Here is a 20713-nt window from a genome sequence, read left to right on the forward strand (position 1 = left end):
GGTGGAGGTCCTGCATTAAGTGTGAGGTCACTCCGGTTTATCGTCACCTTTTCCATCTGTTCCCTACATTCTCTCCGTGCCCCTCCTGAACTCGGACGAGCTGATCAGGTCACGTGATAAATGTCATGATTTATATGATGAGTGAAAGTTGTAGGTTATCAGAAGAGAGGCACCTCCCACGCCCAGACATGTGGACTGGTGTGGGACCCGGGGCGTGGGGCCGACTGCTGGAGCCAGTTTTTGTGTTTGCTTTCAATCTGGAGTCAGACCTGATTTAGACCTGGTCTTAGTCGGACCCGGTCTTAGTAGGACCCAGTCTCAGTCAGACCTGGTCTCAGTCTGACCCGGTCTTAGTCGGACCCAGTCTCAGTCTGACTCGGTCTTAGTCGGACCTGGTCTCATTCAGACCTGGTCTTAGTTTTGTCTGTTGTCCTGGAGTCAGACCCGATCCTGGACTTTGGGGCTAGTTTAGTTCTCTGCTTTAAATCTTGTTTTGGACTTTGGACCTGTAGCTGGACATGGACCCAGGTACTGAACTGGTTTTGGACCTGGTTTGGGCCATGTACTTGGAGATGGGACTGCTTACGTTTGGGCCTCTCTCGAACCTGGAGTTGGTCATTTGGACTTTAGACCAGTGGGTCTGTAGGTGATGGATAAATACTTTCCCCGAGTTTCTAACTTGATTAAACAGCTACCAGCACGGGGACTTTGGTCCATTTTTCTCCCGTTGAGTCTGTTTGGAGGTTTTTTTCCTGCTGCGAGTGGAGCAGACAGAAGAAGCTGGAGGTGGAGCTCCTATAAATGTGTGATCGTGGCTTTAAGCTGGTCCCAGTTTAATTCTCTGGGGTGTTTCTGAGTCTAAATAAATCCATACAGGCCCGGCTCATTCCCACAGCAGTGGGTCACAGCAGTCTGGCTCCAGCGAGCCAAATAAATAATGAAACACACTGAAAGGCAGAACTAAACCAGCTGCTGAGCAGCAGCGTCGCTTTGTTCTCATCATTAATGTCACTAATCCTCTGTGCCCGCCGGCTGCACAGCTACTCTTAATCACTGGCGATCCAGATACCGCCGCCCTGTGTTGCTTTGGGGATAGCTCGCCGTCCACGCTACATTCACCGGGGCTGCCGTCATGATCTGCATGTGTATAATCATCCTGTGGGAAACGGACTTTCTCACCAAATACCATCTATCTCGACAGCTTCCCGTCGTCTCCCAACTAGACCGGACAGGAAAAACAGAGGTGCCAACACCACCAATTTTCAGCATCTGGAATTTGTACCATCTGGTGCTGTCACACATTCAGTCTCGGATTCTTCACCACTTAAATTGGTCCATATACCGTGACCTGTTTGTCTCTCATGGCTTGGACTTTCTTGTTATTACTGAAACTTGCCTACCCACTGATGATCTAGCTGCTTTTGTGGAACAAAACACACCTAGGACCTGCCGTCATGGAGGCGGCTTGGCAACAGTTTTCAGAGATCACTTTAAATGCAGAATGCTACCCAGAAGTGACTACACTAGTTTTGAACTGCAACTGGTTATGCTGGATCTGTACTCTGCTGTACTCTGTGCTCTAGTTTATACGCCTCCTCACCGCAACAAAGATTTCATTCAGGAATTTTCTGACTTTCTATCTGTGACACTGCCAACCACTGATAGGCTTCTAATCCTTGGTGACTTCAATATCCATATGTGTTGCCCTCCAAACCTTTGGTCAGGGAATTTTCACAACTCTTGAAGTCATTTAACCGGACCCAGTCTGTCAACGGCCCCACACACAAGCAGGGCCACACTCTACACCTCATCTTGTCATCTGGGCTCTCAGTGTTCAGCGTTGAGGTGATTGATGTGTGTCCATCTGATCATAATTTCATTATGTTTCCTCACTCATCCTCTAAACAAATCCAGGCCCCCTACTCTTATACGCCCTATAACACCTGAAACTGCTCCCCAATTCTCAGCTGCCTTCGCTGCATCTCCTTTAGCCACCTCTGATGAAAGTTCTCTTCATTGCAATAATCCTGATGAGCTACTTGCATGTTTTAATTCTGCTTGTATCAACATAATGGACTCAATTGCTGTAAAACAGGGGTCGGCAACCCTGGGCACGCGTGCCAGCTATGGCACGCGAAGGGTTAACTAGTGGCACGACCATAGCTGGACTGGCCATCGGGCATACCGGGCCGATGGTGATTTTTCGTTTTTATGGGCTGATGATTTTTTTTTATTATTTTTATTTTTTTTGTAACAGTATAAACAATGAAAGATGGGGGATCGGCCAGATGTTGATCGATGTGTAAATGTAACTGTAAATGTTGTTTGGTGGTAGCTGTGGTGGAGCTTCCACAGAGGCCAGCAGGTGGATGAGGGAAAGGGGAGGCAGGAGGAGGAGAGACCCGAGGCGGCCGCCGGTCCAAGTGTCAGGTGAACTGAACTTCAGGTAAGAAGTTATGACCTGCAGTCTCTCTGGGTCAGATATAAACCAAGTTTAGGTGGAGTTTATTTTCGTTGTGCTGACTTTTTACAGTCAGTTACAATAACTCGTACTGCGTACTAGCTAGCATGACGGAGTTTCTATACAGCTGGGTGGGTGCTATGATGTTACTGATAGTGAACTTTATTTTATTCATAAGGTTAGTTAGTAGAGTTTCCAACCGTCCCGTAAAAAACGGAATCGTCTCGTATTCAGAGAAAATATTACGCGTTTCGTGTTGAGCTGAAAAGGAACACAGTTTGTCCCGGACTTCAGCTACAATGAAAAAGACACAAAGCTGGATTTATTCTGTCGTTACGCTGCAGCTGCCTCTTCTTCTCTCATCCTCTCCCCCTCCCTCTCCTGTTGCTACTTCAATCATGAAACTGATCAATGATCAGCTGATCAGCTTTTCTCTCTTGTTTGTTTATCGCCCACTTTGCGCCACAAAGAGGAAACCAGCAGATGTCGCGCTAAACAATAGCAGCACGTTTAAGCTTGATCAGCTGTTGTTAGAATTTATTTAATATTAATTTCTAGTATCAGCTGATGTTTGCTGGAGCCACAGCTGTAAAGCTGCTGGTCATGATGTCTGTTTGGATATGTGGTGAGAGGGAAACATGAAGATGAAACCAGGAGATGTCCTTACTGAATCATCAGAGCTGAACAGGTGATGGAGAAACAGGTTTACCTTTTAGGTGACATGAATGAGTTGAAGTTATGAGCTGTTTCTGAGAGACAAATAACACCAGGATCCTTTTCTAAGTAGCTGACAGCTGGTAACTGTGCAGGGGCGGGTCTAGCAAAGTGTTGTCAGGGGGCCAGGTAGGGCATTAACAGGGAGAGGGGGGCACAAAGAAATACTTTTCTTTCTTATTCTCATTTAAAATGTCTCGCTTTTATTAAATAATTATCTGAATCTTACAACCAAAGTTTTTATCTGATGTAAAATGTATAGAAATCATACATATACCAACAAGACTGTACATCACTGTCACAACAGCGTTTGTTTTCATTCAAAGGCTTTATGGCTTTAATACCTGGGGGGCTGGTCTCTAGTCAAAATGCCGATGTTTTGTCCCAGTCCAGCCCTGGGCACGACACGCAGTGAATTAATCTGAGAAGGTGCATTAAAAAATAAATGGCCGGGCCAGCGCTGCACATCGCAAATTAGCTCGCATAGACACATTAGTTGTGCCGCTTCTTATTGACGGTATCTTAGCTAACAACCCCAACTATCAGATTCAACTTGTAACTGGTTAAAAATAACTTAGCCTACTGGTCAGAGGGACGTTGCTAGCTGGCAGTTTTTTCAAGCGATGTTGAAATTTCCACATTATGACACTTCAAATGCTTCAGCAGCTGTCCGCTCAGCGCAGCATCAGCACCGCGGAAATACACGGATACATCCGTAGACTCGAGACAGAATTCAAAATGTGTTTTCAGGACTTTCAGGTGTATGGACCAATGTTTTCTTTTCTGATCAAACCAGAAAGCTTTAATGAGCAGCTGGATTTGTCTCACATTAACTGGCTGGACACAGAGGACATCGAAATGCAGCTGATTGAACTGAAAAGCTCGACTCTGTGAGGGTCAAAGTTTGCAGAACTACAGACGCAGCTGGAATCCACAGCTGTGCGTGTTCATGGAGCTGCATGTTCACCTGCTGGACATCACTACCTGACAAGTTTAACTGTCTTCAGAACATTGCAGAGGCCTTATTGACAGTATTTGGCTCTACATATCTGTGTGAGCAGATTTTCTCTCACATGAGTGTCCTCAGGTAGCCGTCTGAATGCTGGACACTCGGAGACCTGTGTCTCTGAGTGGGAGACCAGAGACCTAAATAAATAGCATTTGTATTTTCTGTTGTACAGTTTAGTTGCTGTTATGGATAAAAAGTCTTTTTTTGTTTCAGAATAGCTGATAACTATTCGCTGATAGCTGCCAACATCTGCAAACAAATATAATCCTATAAAGTGGTTCTATATAGTGTGTAACTGTTTATATAGAGCGTTATTACTTTTATTGCTGATGCAGTCATATGGCACACTGACTTCTGAGGAAATTTTAGATGCACTCATCATCAGAAAGGTTGCCGACCCCTGCTCTAAAATGTAGACGGCAAAAATGTAAAACTCAGCCTTGGCTAAATAAGGTCACTCGTGCCGTCAGACAGGAAAGCAGAACAAAAATGGAAGAAAGATAAGCTCCACGTTTCTTACCAAGTGTTTAGAGATTGTTTAACACTAGAATTATTGAGCCTTTTTTTCCCTGGTGCAAGTCCCTACTACTAGATTTACTAGCCTGCGCAAATTTGCGTAAATTCCCCCCGACCTTAACACCTCTTGGCACCCTGCTGAGATTTTCACAGGTCTTCAGCTCCATTGTTCTCCTGCTTTTGTTGTGCAAACACACCCTCCCCCAACCCCTAACCATGAGAGATTCAGGTCTTTCCTTCCCTGCAAGGCTACTTTCCTTCCTTACCTGCAGCGTACTATACACCATGGTAGTTTCTATGTGCAATATTTCTCATATGCAATATTAGTTCTTGTCAATCCTTGTCACTACATTGCATGCCTGTCCATAAACATATATACACAGAGTTGTACATATATTTATATAGCTACACCTTATATAATATGCATAAAGTCTAGTTATACACACCTATATATATATATATATATACATACACACGGATAGATAGGTGTGTGTGAACACATACACCAAAATTTTTTGAATACTCGTGTCCATATATATGTTTCCAGATTGTTTGTATAGTGCACTTTCTATACCGTGCTCTGTCCACTTTTTTGCAATGACAATGCAGATTTTCCACTTGTGGGACAAATAAATGCAGATTTGCTGTGTGTGTGTGTGTGTGTGTGTGTGTGTGTGTGTGTGTGTGTGTGTGTGTGTGTGTGTGCGCGCGCGCGCGCGCGCGCGCGCAACATTGGCATTTGTTTACTCAGATCCAAGGCAGGCCAAACCTCTGTGTTACAACCTACATACAAAAGACACACATTCACAATATATGGGTACACAAGTCTGTTTTATTTCAAAGTGTTTCAAACTTTACAGCGTTTGCAGACCCAGTGTCCATCATCCCTGCATTTGGCACAGGTAAATTTCTGACATGTTGCACAGGTAAACCTGCTGCGATTCCTGTTGCAGCTCTCTTGCACCTGGCACTGCGTTGTCTTTACAGTCCCTGGCACAGGAGCTGCAGCAGCTTTAGCAGCCTGCCTCTGTGCTAATATTTCCTTGTGCTGCATGAATCGGCAACGAAGTTGCTGAGCTAGAAGACTCAGAAACAATCTTCTTTTGCCTGTCCACCCTGTACATGCCTTGTACAAAATGTAGGCATTCACTGCCGCCAGGTCCAGCATATTGTAGAAAACCGCTACTGGCCACCTGCGTGTTGCTGCTCTTACGGAATACATCCATGCCATTTGGTCCAACACGTCTACACCACACTGTAAAAGCAGAGAGAGAGAGTCATGAGTATATGTTTTTTTCTATAGGCCTGTATAGCACACATCAGAAAACATTGTAGCACTGGTGTAAAATTGGACACACATTCACATACCTTCATGTGGTTATAGTCTGTTATCGTGTTGGGTTTCCTCTTTCTGCCGTCACCGATCGTCACGTCTTGGTGCATGGAACTTAGAACACACACAGTCTTGGTTTTTTTAGGTGCATAAACTGTCAAGGAGACACTGCCACTTCTAAGCACTGAAGTGGAGAATACCTCTCGCTTTGCAGTATCTTTTGCAAGTTGAGGAAGTTCACGCCGGACTTTATTCCGTGCCCAGTAACGTTGTTTTGCGCTGCAGCAGTCTGTGCGACAGTGACAGTGAAGTAAAGAAATTGTCCGTTGTGACGTTTCTCCCATCATCCAAAAACGGCTCCATCAGTTTCATGACCACGTTCTCTGCCAGCCTCTCTCCCTTCTGACGACTGGGGTCCTTTCCCAAGTAAGGAGATGCACTGCAGACATATTTGGTGTCCAAATCCGTGGCCATCCAGAACTTGATCCCAAATTTGTCTGGCTTGGTTGCAATATACTGTGTGAATGGACAACGAACCTTGGTAGGGAACAGCTGTTCATCTATGGCCATGTGTTCTCCTGGAGTGAAACTCTTAGATCAGTTCTCGTTGAAGCGTGTCCAGATGTCGGAGATTGCCGCAAATTTGTCTGTTTTCACCCGTTCTGCCCGCGTGTCCCTGTCATCAAATCGAAGGTGTTGCATAATTGAAATGAATCTATCTCGGGGCATTGTCTCTTTGATTACTGGCACCAGAAATCCTTCTGACCAGCAATCCACAATGGCACCAACAGGACACATGATTGCTCTTACAAACAGGATTGAAATGAATGCCATCAGTTCATGAACTGACAAATTCCAGTCCGGCTCTGTTCTGCGGGCTTGATGTACCGTGCACTCTCTGATGGTCTGCAGCATTCCCACGTCTAACAGGCAAAGGAAGCTTTGGAGCACACTTGTAATCTTGCGCTGTCGGAAGATAAACAAATAGAGAATGGTAAATTTACATGAACCTCACTCTAAATGGGTTTATATAAATATCATATCTACTATGGCAGTGACAAACCTTAGCAGACTCTGTGGGTCCAGCTTGCGCAGTGAAGCACGAACGATTTGCTTCTGCACTGGGCATTCCAATGTCCTCCTCAACCCACACAGTGCTGTCTTTTGCCGTGTGGCTCTGGCTGGGCTTCCCAGTACCACGGGGCCTCTTCTGTGGAGGCATGTTGGGTTCTTGTTCCGTCTCCTTTTCAGATTCTTCTGAGGAGGTATCAGTGGCCTGCTGGACAAATGAAACCTCTCCTCCATCAGAATCTGCTTCGTCCATTTCCTGAAGCAAGGCCAAAGCCTGTTGCGCGGAGAGGTTCTTCCTGCGTGGCAGTGATACGGAGGCCATCCTGATGTGCGTTCTCAGAAATGCGAACAAGAAATTCTCCCGCCTGGGTCGGTCTGCTTTTATGCACAGCACTGTGCTGTAGTCAAGCAATACCACTCCCTCACATACACAGTGACGATGGAACAATGGAAGATCTGTGCTGAGAGTCAAGGAAGGTGTGAATGTGTGTCTTTTATATTTGCAGGTCAGTCAATGTGTGGGATATTTTGTATAGATACGGCAGGCATTTCTGAAAGTTGTAACACAGAGGTTTGGCCTGACTTGGATCTGAGCAACTCTGAGTGAGCAAATGCAAATGTGCCAGGCCTCAAGGATAAAGGGTGGTTTGCACAACAAAAGCTGGAGGAGAAACGAGCTGACGACCTGTGAAAATCTCAGCAGGGGTGATTAACACCTCGGGACTTGCACCAGAAAATAAAAAAGCCAGTAATTCTAGGGGGTGTTGGGTTTAGGGAGGTTACGCAAATTTGCGCAGGTTTAGTAAATCTAGTGTTAAATAACTATCAGCGCACCATCAAGGTAGAAAGAGTAATTATTTATTTCTCCAAGATCATTACTAAGAAGTCTGGTAATCCTAAAGTTCTATTCAACACAATCACCACTTCAGCCATATCTGAGACTGCCTCACACGAAAGTTCTTTACTGAAAACATCGATAATATCAGAGCACATATCCCGCTCCCATCCCAAGACCCTTCTGAACCACCTACATGCTCATTCTTTTTCTCCGAATTTAAACCAGTTTCATTATCCCATCTTACTGATATAATAATGCACATGAAACCAACTACGTGCCCCTTGGATGTGTTACCTACACCATTTCTCAGAGATGTGCTGAAGACAGTCGGCCCTAACACCCTCGCTATTAAATCGCAGCATCTCAAATGGAACTGTTCCTCACTCGTTTAAACAAGCTGTTGTTCAGCCACTTCTAAAAAACCTGGTTTGGACCCATCAGTTCTTGGTATTTTCAGACCAATCTCTGAGCTGCCATTTTTGTCTAAGGTTCTCGAGAAAGTCGTCCTCCACCAACTTTCCTCATTCTTAGACACACATAATATTCTGGATAAATATCAGTCTGGTTTCAGAGCTTTCAGAGTCTCTACTGAAGGTGTTTAATGATGTGCTTTTAACTGGTGACTCTGGAAAAAGTACAGTTTTAATTCTTCTAGACGTGAGTGCAGCATTTGACACTGTCGACCACACAATCCTATTAAACCGTCTAAAGACGTGTCGGCATTCAAGGCTCTGCTCTAACATGGTTTGCCTCTTACCTGGAGAGCAGATCATACTCTGTGATGCTGGGTGACAAATACTCTTCCCCAGCTACACTCACTTGTGGAATACCTCAGGGCTCTATTCTGGGCCCTGTCTTGTTCTCCCTATACACGCTCCCATTAGGCTCCATTTTTCAGAAACACCAGATTTCCTGTCACTCCTGAACTTTCTCAAATTAAATCATGACAAAACCGACTTTTTCGGTAAGCAGGACTCTGTTAGTCTTATAAGAAACGACTTGGGCCCATTATCAGCTAATGTACATCCCCACGTAACAAATCTTGGTTTCATGCTTTCATATCATCACGTCTTGACTATTGCAACCCTCTCTATTTAGGCATCTGTCACTCAAGCCTGTCCTGCCTGCAACTTGTTCAAAATGCAGCCGCAAGGCTCCTGACGGGTACCAGAAAGAGAGAGAGTATTACTGCGATCCTCGCATCTCTACTTTGATTGCCAGTTAAATATAGAATTGATTTTAAGGTTTTATTATTTGTTTTTAAAGCTCTCCATGGTTTGGCTCCAGGTTACATTTCAGATCTTAGCCCGCACCTGCCCACTCGAACTCTGCGCTCCTCCAGTCAGATGCTGTTATTAGTTCCAAGCTCCCAGTTCAAATCTAGAGGTGACAGGGCTTTCTCCATTGCCACCCCGAGACTCTGGAACACTCTTCCTCCTTTCATAAAATCCTCTTCATCTTTGGAAGTCTTCAAATGGAATCTGAAGCCCTTCCTATTTTCCAAGGATCTCTCTGACACCTCTTTCATTCTGTTTTAGCGATTCTGGTCTTTTATCTCATTGGATGATGTTTGCATGTGTAGACACGTATGCTTGTATTTTATGTTCACGTATGTGTGCTTGTGTGTGAATGTGTACATTTTTGTATATGTATGTCCATATTTGCATGTACACATATTTTTTTACAAACATATATGGATGTCTCACAATGTTTCTATAATGTTTTCATCTCATCTATTTTAATTCTTTTTATTATATTATCCCTCTGTTCAGCACTTTGGGAGACACTTGATGTCTTTTAAATGTGCTGTATAAATAAAGATGACTTGACTTGACCCCAATGGGCGGTGAAACCTCATCACATGACAGACAAGCTGCAGGTGAACCGAGCTGATGATGAGCTGGAGAGGTCGGGCACGAACGCTACAGAGTTTTATTTTAAAGAAAGAGGCGGAGACCTGCTGCAGAGAGCTTCATCCAATCAGACGCTCGGACCGGAAACAGCTGGACGGTGTCTGTGTTCATGCACTCAGTTCAAATCACAGCTGAACATGGGACGATGGACAGATGTTCTCATACTTTCTAAAATAGATTAATCAGTTTAACATTGATAATCGTGAGGTGAGACTCTCACACTGCCCTCAGCTGTGGTGTAGGTGTTGGTCTGAAAGCTCTCTGGTGAAGCTCGGTGCTGCCTGGAGTGTGGTTAGTAGATGGCTGTTCAGGACCCTGTGCCCCTGCAGAGACCGATGGAGGCGCTCTGCAGGGGCGGAGGTGTCCCTCTCCGATGTGTTATTCACGTCGGCAGCCTGGAAGAAGAGCCTCAGCATCCTGCAGCGCGGCTCTCCTCGTTAGCAGGAGGGATCGAGTTCCCTTGGCGAGGCCGTCGGCTCAGATTAAAGGTGCTTATGGTAATTGAATCCTCACACGGTGAAAGTGCAGCTGAAACGAGTCGACACACGATACGACTGTTTCTGTCAGAGGAACGCACAAACACGTCCTGCTCCACTTCAAAGGAAACTGCACCACAGCAGCGCTCAGACCCGCCTCCAGATTAACCGCCACGAACCTGGTGCCACACTGTCAGTTTATCCAACACACACACACACGCACACACACATTACTGTATGCTAATATGCACTTGAATCAGCAGCAGCACTGATCAGTCCCTCGCAGGCAGAAGGACGAGAAAACCAACCTTTATGAGACAGAGACGTTTGTGACGTCCACAGACTCAAAGAAATGGAGCCACGCTTGCAAACATAATAGAATAGAATAGAAAAGCCCTTTATTGTCATTGTACAACACAACTGTGGAGCAAGACGCAGTAACACACGATCGATACAGGAAGTTCGAGTCCAGAAGTTCCAGCAGAGGGTTACACAACAGTCACACCTGGAAGAGCAGTGGGCGGAGCCCGCGACACGACCACAGAGCTGCCCGAGAGACGCTGTGCACACCTGTTACACCTGTTCAGAGACAGGTCACCTCCCACAGGTGACCTTGTGATCCAGGTGTTGCACGCTCAGATGTTTCCCTCATCGCTCGGCGTCCCGTTTTCTCCAGTGTTATGGATCCATTAATGACAGACTCGGTCTCAGGTGAGCTCAGGTGTAGAACCTGAACTCGACCTCGCCCGTGTTGTTGTTCTTACTCCCAGCCCACGTCTACGTGAGGTCACCGAAACCCAGCAGATGAAAGCTCAGGGTGGGACGCACCGGGCTGGAGAAACAAACACACCCAGCAGCAGCACTCCCTGAACCGAGCGGTCAGATGGCGAGCGTTAACAGGTAACATCTATAAAATGATCGATCGGGGAAAACCTCAGTTTGATCTGTGACTCGTCCTAAACCCACACAGATCAGACTCCAGGTCGTGTTTTATGAACGATAAATCACAGCGATCCCTCCGCCTGCTCTGAGGTGCTCGGGTTTATTTCAGCCTCGCCGTCGCTCCGGTTTATTTTGGTTCAGTTTGTTTACGGCCGAGGTCAGGTGACTCCGAGGGTCGTCGTAGGTGCAGGAGAGCTCCGTGTGCGGGTGGAGCAGCCGGGTGGCTATTTTTAGACACGAGGAGAGAAATTATTCAGCGCGATCGCAGCTTTTCATTCAACTGCTGCTGACAGAGGAGACGAAGCAGCCGTCCTCCTCCTCCTCCGTCAGCGTGTGACAGGTGGATCTGAGACCTGTGCAGGCTCCGCCCACAGCTGATATTGCAGCCTGAAGATCAGGCGCCGCTCTTTCTGTTTGATCAGCTGCTGAGGATCCACATGGCAAACATCTCCATCTTTGTTTTCAGCAACTCTGCACGCGCTCAGTCTGCCACTGACATCACAGAAACAAATGCCGCGACATCACCCGACACCCCGGCACCGCCCCCCTGCGACTGACGTCAGACCCTCAGACGAGTAAACGAGAGATCATTTCTGTTTCCCCATCAGCATCTGATCAACTTTAGTCATTTTGTTGTCATGATTAAACAAATACCAACAGAGCAAACAAAAACACAAAGAAATAAACAGGAAACAATGAGAGAGGAGCAAAAAATGTAACATCTGGATGACATAAAATAAAACAATAAATGAACAGAAACAAAAGAGTCTGTGTTCTTTTGATTTCTTTGATTATCTGAAATGTTTTTCACGCTTCAGTAAAAGTAAAAGTTTGGATTTCTGGTCCTTCTTTAGGTGAAACCTAGTCAGGAAGCAGCAAACACAGAGCACCACAATAACAGCTCCAGGTGTCAAATAATGTGAGAAACGTCCACCAATCAGGGCCGCTCGAGCACAAACTACAAGCTGATCATCAAACACAGCTATCCAATCAGCTGCCCCGTTTAAAACCAGCAAAAGCTACAAAACAAGGACAAAAATGCTGGGAGGGGGGCTTTTTCCTTACCTGTGTCCCGGGCCCCGTTTCTCTGTATCCGCCCCTGTCCGTAACCTTTCACGAGCTCAAAAAACCGCGGTTTAAATCTTTGTTAACGGGGGGCGGGGTCAGCCTGCAGGAACGTCAGTGTTAATGACGTAAACACTCCAAACACACCTGCTTTACTTTCAGCTGCTCCGCGAACCCCGCAGCTCGGGCTGTCCGGTCTACGTCACAGTATCACCGGAGTACCGACTGAAAGTGCGCCCGCTGCCCCCGCTCCCCGCTCCGCCGGCGCTCACCTGTGTGCGGCTCAGCATGGACGCAGTCCCCGGAGTTCTGTTCCGTCGGAAAGTCTGCGGGCGTCCCTCCTCCTCCGGTACTCAGTAAACGCTCTAACGGGCGCAGACCTGCCGGTGAGCCCCGGTGAGCCCCGGTGAGCTGCGGTGTCCGCGGGCTGAGTTCGTTAGCGGCCCCGGAGCTGAACGACCGGACTGAGAGTTCACTGTGGACGGGAGAGCAGGGCGGCGGAGCCCGACCGGCAAGCTCCGGGAGACACGGAGGAAGTTTAGTCAGACCACCACAATAAAAGCCCGCATTCGCCAAATCCTCAAAATAAAAGCCCGTGATGGTCAGGGCTGCAGAGGTGAATCTGATGTAGTTTGTAACGCAGACACACACCAGAGTGACGTCACAGATTTAACTGTTATGATTTATTTTATTATCATAACAGTTTAAACTGCTGCTCGGCAGATTTGTGTTTATGCTTCTGCTTAGTTTTTATTGTTTGTTCTAATCCTAACCGTGAATTAGGAGACAGGAGAGCGTCCTGTTTGAAAAATTCATTTCGTTTTAATGAGTTCAGCTGTTACAGCTGCAGGTCTGTCCATTTAAACCATGTGGAAACAATAAACAGAATGTTAGCTTTGACATTTATGTACAAGTCCATCTGTGCAGTCACACACAGTAAGAGCATTTTATGCAATGACACATGAACAGTTATGTCACTGATGCACAGCACATTAATGTGACCCCAGTGTTATTATACTGCACGGTGTTCCAGAAATTCTGTAACAGCAGCACAAATACAGTCAATAAAACAACAGTTTTACAGTTATTCATGAAGAAACGCGAAAAAGCTGAAACAGTTTGGAGGCTCAGGTGAAACTCCTGCTCCCTCCTTTAGCTCGCTCTGTATTTTCCCTGTAGTTTGACTGTGTGCAGGTGTCTGTGACAAAAATAAAAGTTGTGAACCTCAAATTCAGGTTCAATGAATAAAAATGCCTCATTTAGAAAAATCGATGAAGATCTGAGCAGGTTTATGATGCTTTTATTTACCAGCAGGACAGGAAGCAGAGACTCTTATTATTGTTAAATTGACTGTAGAGCAGTCGTGTGTGTGTGTGTGTGTGTGTGTGTGTGTGTGTGTGTGTGTGTGTGTGTGTGTGTGTGTGTGTGTGTGCACCTCCTCCTCCCCCCTGCTCCTCCTGTCCTTGCTGTTTACCAGCTCTCTTCCTCCTCCTCTCTGGGGACCTCCGCCTGAGGCGGTGTGTGAATGTGTACACTCCAAGAAACCTGAAGGACGAAGGAACAAGCTGCACAACTTCACACAGGCACAACAGGAGCGAGTCCACCTTTACCTGTGGTGATCTGTCTCAGGTGCAGCGGTCATGTGACCTGTTTACGAGACACGACAGCAGCAGCAGGAGCTCGATGTCCTTTCCACACCTGCTACACAAGCTGGGGGAGGTCACAGAGGCAGGTAAACAGCTCCTTGGTGACAGAGGTTGACCCCGGGAGCCCCGCCCCGCCCTGAGAGGAGAGCGTGTTTAGTTTTGCCTGCTGTGAGTCGCTTTCTATCCTTTCAGTGATATTTAAGGTTATTCAGTTTAACCACGATGCCTCCTCAGCACCTCCCAGCTGACGTGCAGCTTCCTCCTGGGTGGAGGTGCCAGGGCAGACCCAGCTCGGCTGTGCTTATTTTCAGGCTGCGGTGCCTCGACCTGTGACCTGTGACCTCCCAGGTGTGAAGCGTTTACAGCCAGCTCTGAGCTTGGACCTCTGACCTCTGAGGCCTTTACAGTCAGAGTTTGAGTTTACAGAGATACAAGCGACTTCCCTCACGCTCACTCTGCTGTCCTATCGTGCATGTCCAGCCTGTCCTGTGGCGCCCCCTGCTGGTGTTTTATTAAATCCAGGACGTAGAGTGGAGGTGACAGACGTCCTGCTCCTCTGTGGAGGCACTCATTGATCTTTTGTGAGCGGCTGTGAGCTGCAGGAGGAAGCAGAGAGCATCTGTGCTTCATCCTGATGATAATGAAGCTCCGCTGACAGCATCGCATCACTCGCTGTGTCTCCACGACAGCGAGGAGCTCCGTGAAACACCGCCTGTGTCCAGCTCACAGCTGCTGCTCATCATGGGTCATCCATCCAAGTCTCAGAGCAGGAACATCAGCACCAGAAACTGAAACACACTCAGCACTTTATCATTGAACTCAGCGATGAGCAAAAAGCCTTTCATACAGTTAATGGCCTGTCACTCTCACCTCAGTCTTTGAAAAACTCATCAGAAATGTGATTATGGAAGAGACTGAACATCAGCTGAGTCCAATACAGTTTGCACAGAGCCCCATTAGAGGAGTGGAGGACACGTTTTTGACTGTACCTAATCTGAGGCTCAAACACGTGGAGAGTAAAGGGACTATTTCTCCTCTGCTTCTAATACAACACAGCCCCATATTTAATCAACAGACTTTTAGTCTGAAATCAGGAAAAACCACGGCTGCCCATTGAGTCCTCTGATTTTTGCTCTAAACATAACTTCCACCTAAAGTCACTGAGTGGGTGCAGACTGCACTGATGCTGGGGGGTAAGCTCATCATCTCCCAGTGGAAGGCCCCTCCCACCCCACCTGTTACTCTGTGCTATCATCAGCTAAGGAGGCTCGCCGCACTAAAACGTCTGTCATACAGGCTTCTGAAGGAAGTGGAGTGCTTCCACCTGAAGTGGGATCCTTCAGAATAAAAGCATCAAATTAAAACTCAGAGTGGGACAGACACTGGGATCCTAAAGGCCCTGAGTAGCACTGCAACATCCACCTCCAGGCTTCTTCATCCAGCTTGCTTGCTCTTCTGGCAGCAGCAGAAGCAGCGACATATGTCACCATATGTTTAAACAACCTCCAAAAACAAGTGTTATTTTCAACCATATAGTGCCTAAAGTTGCACTGGTATAGTATAGTGACCATTCAATAGTTTTTTCTACTTTAAATACAAAAAGTCTGAATGAATTTAAAAACACACACAGAGCAGACAGCACGTCTGTCGACCTTCGACAAACACACGAGACGAAATAAAACAGCTGAAGTTACAAAGGTGCTTTTTGTGCTTATAACATATAAATATTATAAAATACAAATGTGATGACGTCAAATTACAGAAACAAAAGTCTAGAGTCTAGACAGTGACTAAAAAACCAGCTGAGCAGTCACAGGTGTGTGGAGACGTTCACGTGATGAGTTTAAAACACTCTTAACTTTGCAGTGGACGGTACAGTACCACAGTACCAAAGTACCACAGGTACTGCTGCCTTTAGCACGGCATTTTGTTTGACAGCGAGTCTGAAACTCCCGCTGTCACCATATTTTTACCACTCTGGTAGGATATAAACACACATGCTCTGTGCAGGTAGAAAGTTTTCCAGTTGGGAGGGGTCACCCATATGGAAAAGATATACATGAATCTGATAAAGTTTGTATCTGTCTCGTGTGAAACTTGTATGAAAAGCATACAAGAGTGAAAACAGATATAAGATCCCTTGAAAAATTATATAAATGAAACTTGTATGTTGTGGATACTTCCTAAAACAATATATGAAAGTAATGAGAAAGTGGCCACTTTCATGAGTGAATCACATAAGCCTTCTATGATTCACTATATGAAGTAGGCCACATCTGATGCAAGTCTTTTATAAGTTTTTTCTATTTCTTTTTCATATGGGTGATGATGCATTTGCAGCGTGTGGGAGAAAAATAACTCTCGGTGAATTACATGCAGACAGCTTAATATTTCTGTGGCAATTTGTAGTTATCGGTGACGATAAAGTCATTTTAACCATCGTACGTGGGAAACCTCGGCATACATGGAGCATATTCGATATATCACCCACCCCCACCTTAATGCCATAAGAAAACATAGATTACTTTAGCATGAGACAGTTATTTTAGATATTTTAAAAAGTATAACACAACACACTGTTTAGATGGTACAGTTTTCAGCTGCCATCAGCACAAAGTGCTAACATGTCAGGTGTTCATGCCGAGCAGGTAAAACACTGGTGCTGGCAGAATGTGTGTTCCTGGCAGCATCTTTGGAATATGTCTCCATCTATTAGGATTTTATTTCACCAGCGTGTAAATTTGAAAGTAAAACGTGAGTAAAAAGTCAGATAAAATGGCGACACTTGCATTCCCACTTCAGGCGCCCACACTGATCTTCCAAAGGCCTCCTCTCCAAAAACCCTTGGCTGGACAAACTGGGTGCACAGTTTTCATCTCATTCATCCTGATACAGCAGAGATGAGGCAAAGTGTGACATCCACACAGAGTCCTTCTGTGACACCACCTTAAAGGGAGGGGACCAGAGACAGCTTATAAAAGGGTGGAGGTGAAACTGAAACCATCAGTAAAGTTCACACTGATCCATCACAGCTCAGCTGCCTGAGAAAGACAAACATGGTCTCTTCACTAGGGATGGGTACCGGTATCCCGGTTCTGACATAAACGGTAGTAACCAGACCGAAAAGCAGCGCACATTTCGGTGCTTTATTTCGGTGCTTTTTTTACCCTGAGATGTCATACACTTTGGATTCTAGCCAATCATTTTACCTTTCCAAGGATAGTAGGCGGGCCCAGGTACGTACGTTCTTTTAGAGCAGAGCTACAGATTAAAAATGCCCAAGACGAAGCGGTCAAAAGTCTGGCTGTACTTCACAGCAAAAGATGCAAACTCAGCAGCCTGCAACAAGTGCTTTAAGCTGATACTGTGATACTGTCAAAGGAGGTAACACCTCGAATCTGATGAAACACCTGGCGACGCATAGCGTTTTTTTAAAAGCCGAGAAATGCACCGTATTTGATAGCTTGCTGCGAGACCGAGCACATCTACTGCAGGTGTGGTGCCTGTTATCGGACCTGGAGTTAGCAACATCCCCCAAAAACCCGAAGAGTAGAGTCCTGGCCCCTAGCCCTGTCAGTGTAGCAGAAATGATGAGGATGATGATGGCAGCAGCAGCCGTTCTTCTCTGCGTGAGTAGCTTAATGTTGTTCGTGTGTAATTTACATTGAGTAGTCTAACCACGTTATTAAATTAATGCATGTAAGGTGAACTAGCAAACACCGTCGTAGTTACATGCGGCTGTCTTCTTGTTTGATGGCAGATACTCCCTTCACCCTGGCCAAAAAGGCTAAAATGACCAAAAGAAAAAGTGGAAAACAGCTAAACATGACAGGTTTTTGGACAAAGTTTGTGTTTTTTCATTGTTTAACCCTGGAGAACCCATGGGGTCAGAGCCGACCCCATGGGTTTTCTCGGGAAACCATGGGGTCAAATTTGACCCCAATTTGACCCCATGGTTCTCCAGGGTTAAGCACTGCTTCCAGCCAAGAGTGATACCATATATGCCCTATAGCTGCAGAAAAGGCTAACATTGTTATCTTTTTACAAAAAAACAGCTAAACATGAGAGGTTTTAGGACAAAGTTTGTGTTCTCCATTCTTTAAGCACCAGTTCGAGCACCGTTTAAGCACCGGCGCCGTTTCAAAAGTACCGGTTTGGCACCGGTATCGGATAAAACCTAAACGACCCATCCCTACTCTTCACAGCAATATAAGTACATTTACAAATGTTAGACTTCTTTAAATTTGTTAAAAACACAAATTTTCTGTAAGACTTTTAGATCCTAACTTTGGATAAAATGTCAAAAAACTAAGTTTGACTTTTTTTTATAATCTAAAAATTCCTGACAGAAACTTTTACAGTCTTATTTTTGAATTTCATTATTTTAAAATGTAGATTTACAGGAAGAACAGTGAATTAAAAAAAACAAAAACAAAAAACAAAAACTGTCATAATTTCTAAAACAGTTTTCAGTGGAACCATATCCCTGAATGTATTTGCTGACTTCCTCGTACAAAGGTTCAGTTCAGCTGTGTGACTTCCATTAGTCATGAAATCAGCTGAACCAGCTGAACAAGTCAGAGGTTTGGGGTGAAGCACGGCCTCGCCCTGTCATGTGACCTACTGATATCACCTGATAGAAAATTGGTGTCTGCCACCTACAGAGGACAGAGACGTCCCGTCCCAGGCGCCTCATCATCACTCACATCTTGCACTTACAGCCTTCGTGGAGTCCCTGTGTCGGGTGCTTGGGTGGGTCCACTTGGAGACTCCAACGCTCATGTGGGCAACGACAATGAGACCTGGAGGGGTGTGACTGGGAAGAACGACCTAGGTTTATCCACCCAAGTTTTAGCTCGGTTTGGAAACGACAACCAAGGCTTTCTGCCTCCCTCTTTGTAAGTAACACCACCGCACTGGCGTTCCTTACCACTGCCACCAGCTTTGCAGAAGCGACGCAGAAGACGGGGTAACCGTGGAGGTCACCTCTTCAAGCTGAGAATCTGGATTTCTTGTTTTCCCCATGAGCTTCGCGCTATTCGTCGATCCTGTCCGTGACTCTTGGTGCCGTTGTGTGCTTTGGACCCGGTGGACTCCTGGTTGGTTCTTCTTGTGGGATCTCTTGAGAAGAGTTCTGCAAAATCCCCTCCTCTTCTACATCTGCATTGGCACGGAGTGGACCGAACAAACCTCCGACCAGTGGATCTGGTTGTTACTGCCTCGGAAGTTCCCGACCCAGTTCCTCTCAGGGTGGTCCTGGTGGATGGATGGTGGTGAAAGTAAAGTGACACTACTTTTAATTTTTCTTTATTGGTTCCTCAAGCTGTTGTTCATGGCTAATGTCATGTTTGATATGAAGTCTTCTCTGTTTGTACTTCTAATTTTACCTAATGATGAAAGGTGAAATACTAGCATAAGTATCAAACAGAAATAGAAAAGAAGACATGAACAAACAATTTAAGATTAAAACTCATCTCTTTAACAATTTGTTGTTTCTGGATTTTGATGATATAGGTGTGAAATGTGGCAGTCAAAATAATTCATTAACCTGAATAATGTTCACAGGTGTGAAACTAACTGCAGTCAGTCTAACTGCGCATTTGATCTCCAAATCAATCCAAAGTTGTTGGACAGTGTAAAGAGTCCATAACTGTTTATTGTAGCACTCAAAGCAAACACCAAACAGACACACATTTTATTGTTAACCATCGCTCACCAATCAGGGAGTGACGATTGATTGATTGATTGATTGATTGATTGAAGCCTTTATTTGTCACTTGCAGTGAAATTGGACCTTTCTGACCGTACATACAAACACAAACATCACGATGGGGAGAAGATAAAGAAAACAATGAAATGTATAACACAGAAAGGTGTGTGTGTGTGTGTGTGTGTGTGTGTGTGTGTGTGTGTGTGTGTGTGTGTGTGTGTGTGTGTGTGTGTGTGTGTGTGTATCCCCTGTTCAGCTGAGAGAAAGTGTCACCACGCCCGGTTAAGTGAAGGTCAACAGTCTCCAGTGGACCCAGTCGGCCTTGAAGGAGGGACAAAGAGTTCTGACAACAATCCTGTTACCATGGAGATGTTTGTTGTTGCAGTCAGCTTCCACCTTGGCAGGCCTTCAGCTGGCGCCAGTGTGATAGCCGCATGAGTGAAGATGGTGAATGTTTGGGTTTAGTGCGAACTACTGCATCTAATTTTTACAGTTGGTCTAATGTCCCTCACTGCTCACCAGTTTTCTCATGTCCCGTTGCAGAGCAGTGAGTTTCTCCAAGATGTTGCCCATATGCGTTCGCAGTCATAAACACAGCGTGAGTGCTCACAGCCCTGCCTGTCGTCAATCATGTCGGCCAGCCTTGTGGGGTTTTGAACAGCTGTAGCCGCTTCTTGTTCTTTGATAAGCCAGGTCCGAGCTGATCAGCCAGAACTCTGTTATGGCGTTTCTGAATTGGTAGATGTCGTTCAATGTCCTCCATCAAGAGTGTCGCCAGACACACGACGCAGCCGACCATCGAATATTCGGCAGCGAACGTCTCTGCAGGACAATTGGGCTCTCCCAAGCCCAAGCTCCTCGTCGGGAAGAGGGTGTCAGTTTTATTAAGGGACCAGTTGATCAAATCCATAATTCTTTAGGTTTTAGAGAACAAGACTGAGAGACTCTCTGAGGGTCAGAGTGAGACGAGATGAAACAAGGACATAGAAGCCAAGCAGGAAAGATGAGGGAGGGAGAGG

General features: G+C 45.8%; 2 protein-coding genes across 4 annotated transcripts in view; both read right to left on the reverse strand.

Moving 5' to 3' along the window:
- Positions 1-14650, reverse strand: part of LOC134630296 (carbohydrate sulfotransferase 8-like) — a 52176-nt gene extending 37526 nt beyond the window's left edge. The window contains exons 1-3 of the mRNA XM_063477471.2: positions 14439-14650; positions 13774-13883; positions 12611-12946 (exon numbers count right to left, since the gene is read on the reverse strand). Coding sequence (XP_063333541.2) covers positions 12611-12946; positions 13774-13883; positions 14439-14650 — 658 coding nt within the window. The remainder of the gene's footprint in view (positions 1-12610; positions 12947-13773; positions 13884-14438) is intronic.
- LOC134631874 (uncharacterized) lies at positions 5489-7922 on the reverse strand. Of its 3 annotated transcripts, XR_010094421.1 has the most exons (4): positions 7097-7922; positions 6234-6999; positions 6069-6147; positions 5489-5955 (listed from the first exon to the last, which is right to left on the reverse strand). XR_010094421.1 is itself a non-coding variant. In XM_063480429.1 (2 exons), the coding sequence occupies exons 1-2, from the start codon at positions 7424-7426 to the stop codon at positions 6631-6633; spliced, it is 699 nt and encodes a 232-aa protein (XP_063336499.1). In that variant the 5' UTR covers positions 7427-7922; the 3' UTR covers positions 6010-6630. The 3 variants fall into 3 exon arrangements, 1 of the variants encoding a protein (XP_063336499.1); XR_010094420.1 differs by having other exon boundaries at positions 6069-6999; XM_063480429.1 differs by lacking the exon at positions 5489-5955 and having other exon boundaries at positions 6010-6999.
- Positions 14651-20713: the final 6063 nt, after the last annotated feature.

Source organism: Pelmatolapia mariae, linkage group LG7, assembly GCF_036321145.2.
Source record: "Pelmatolapia mariae isolate MD_Pm_ZW linkage group LG7, Pm_UMD_F_2, whole genome shotgun sequence".
NCBI classification, from domain to species: domain Eukaryota; kingdom Metazoa; phylum Chordata; class Actinopteri; order Cichliformes; family Cichlidae; genus Pelmatolapia; species Pelmatolapia mariae.

Bases quoted from the DNA above. Each gene is read 5' to 3' on its own strand.
- LOC134631874 (XM_063480429.1), bottom strand. From the start codon at position 7,426: ATGGCCTCCGTATCACTGCCACGCAGGAAGAACCTCTCCGCGCAACAG. The intron at 7,000-7,096 runs GTTTGTCACTGC...ATCTTCCGACAG, and splicing joins GACCCACAGAGTCTGCTAAG to CGCAAGATTACAAGTGTGCT.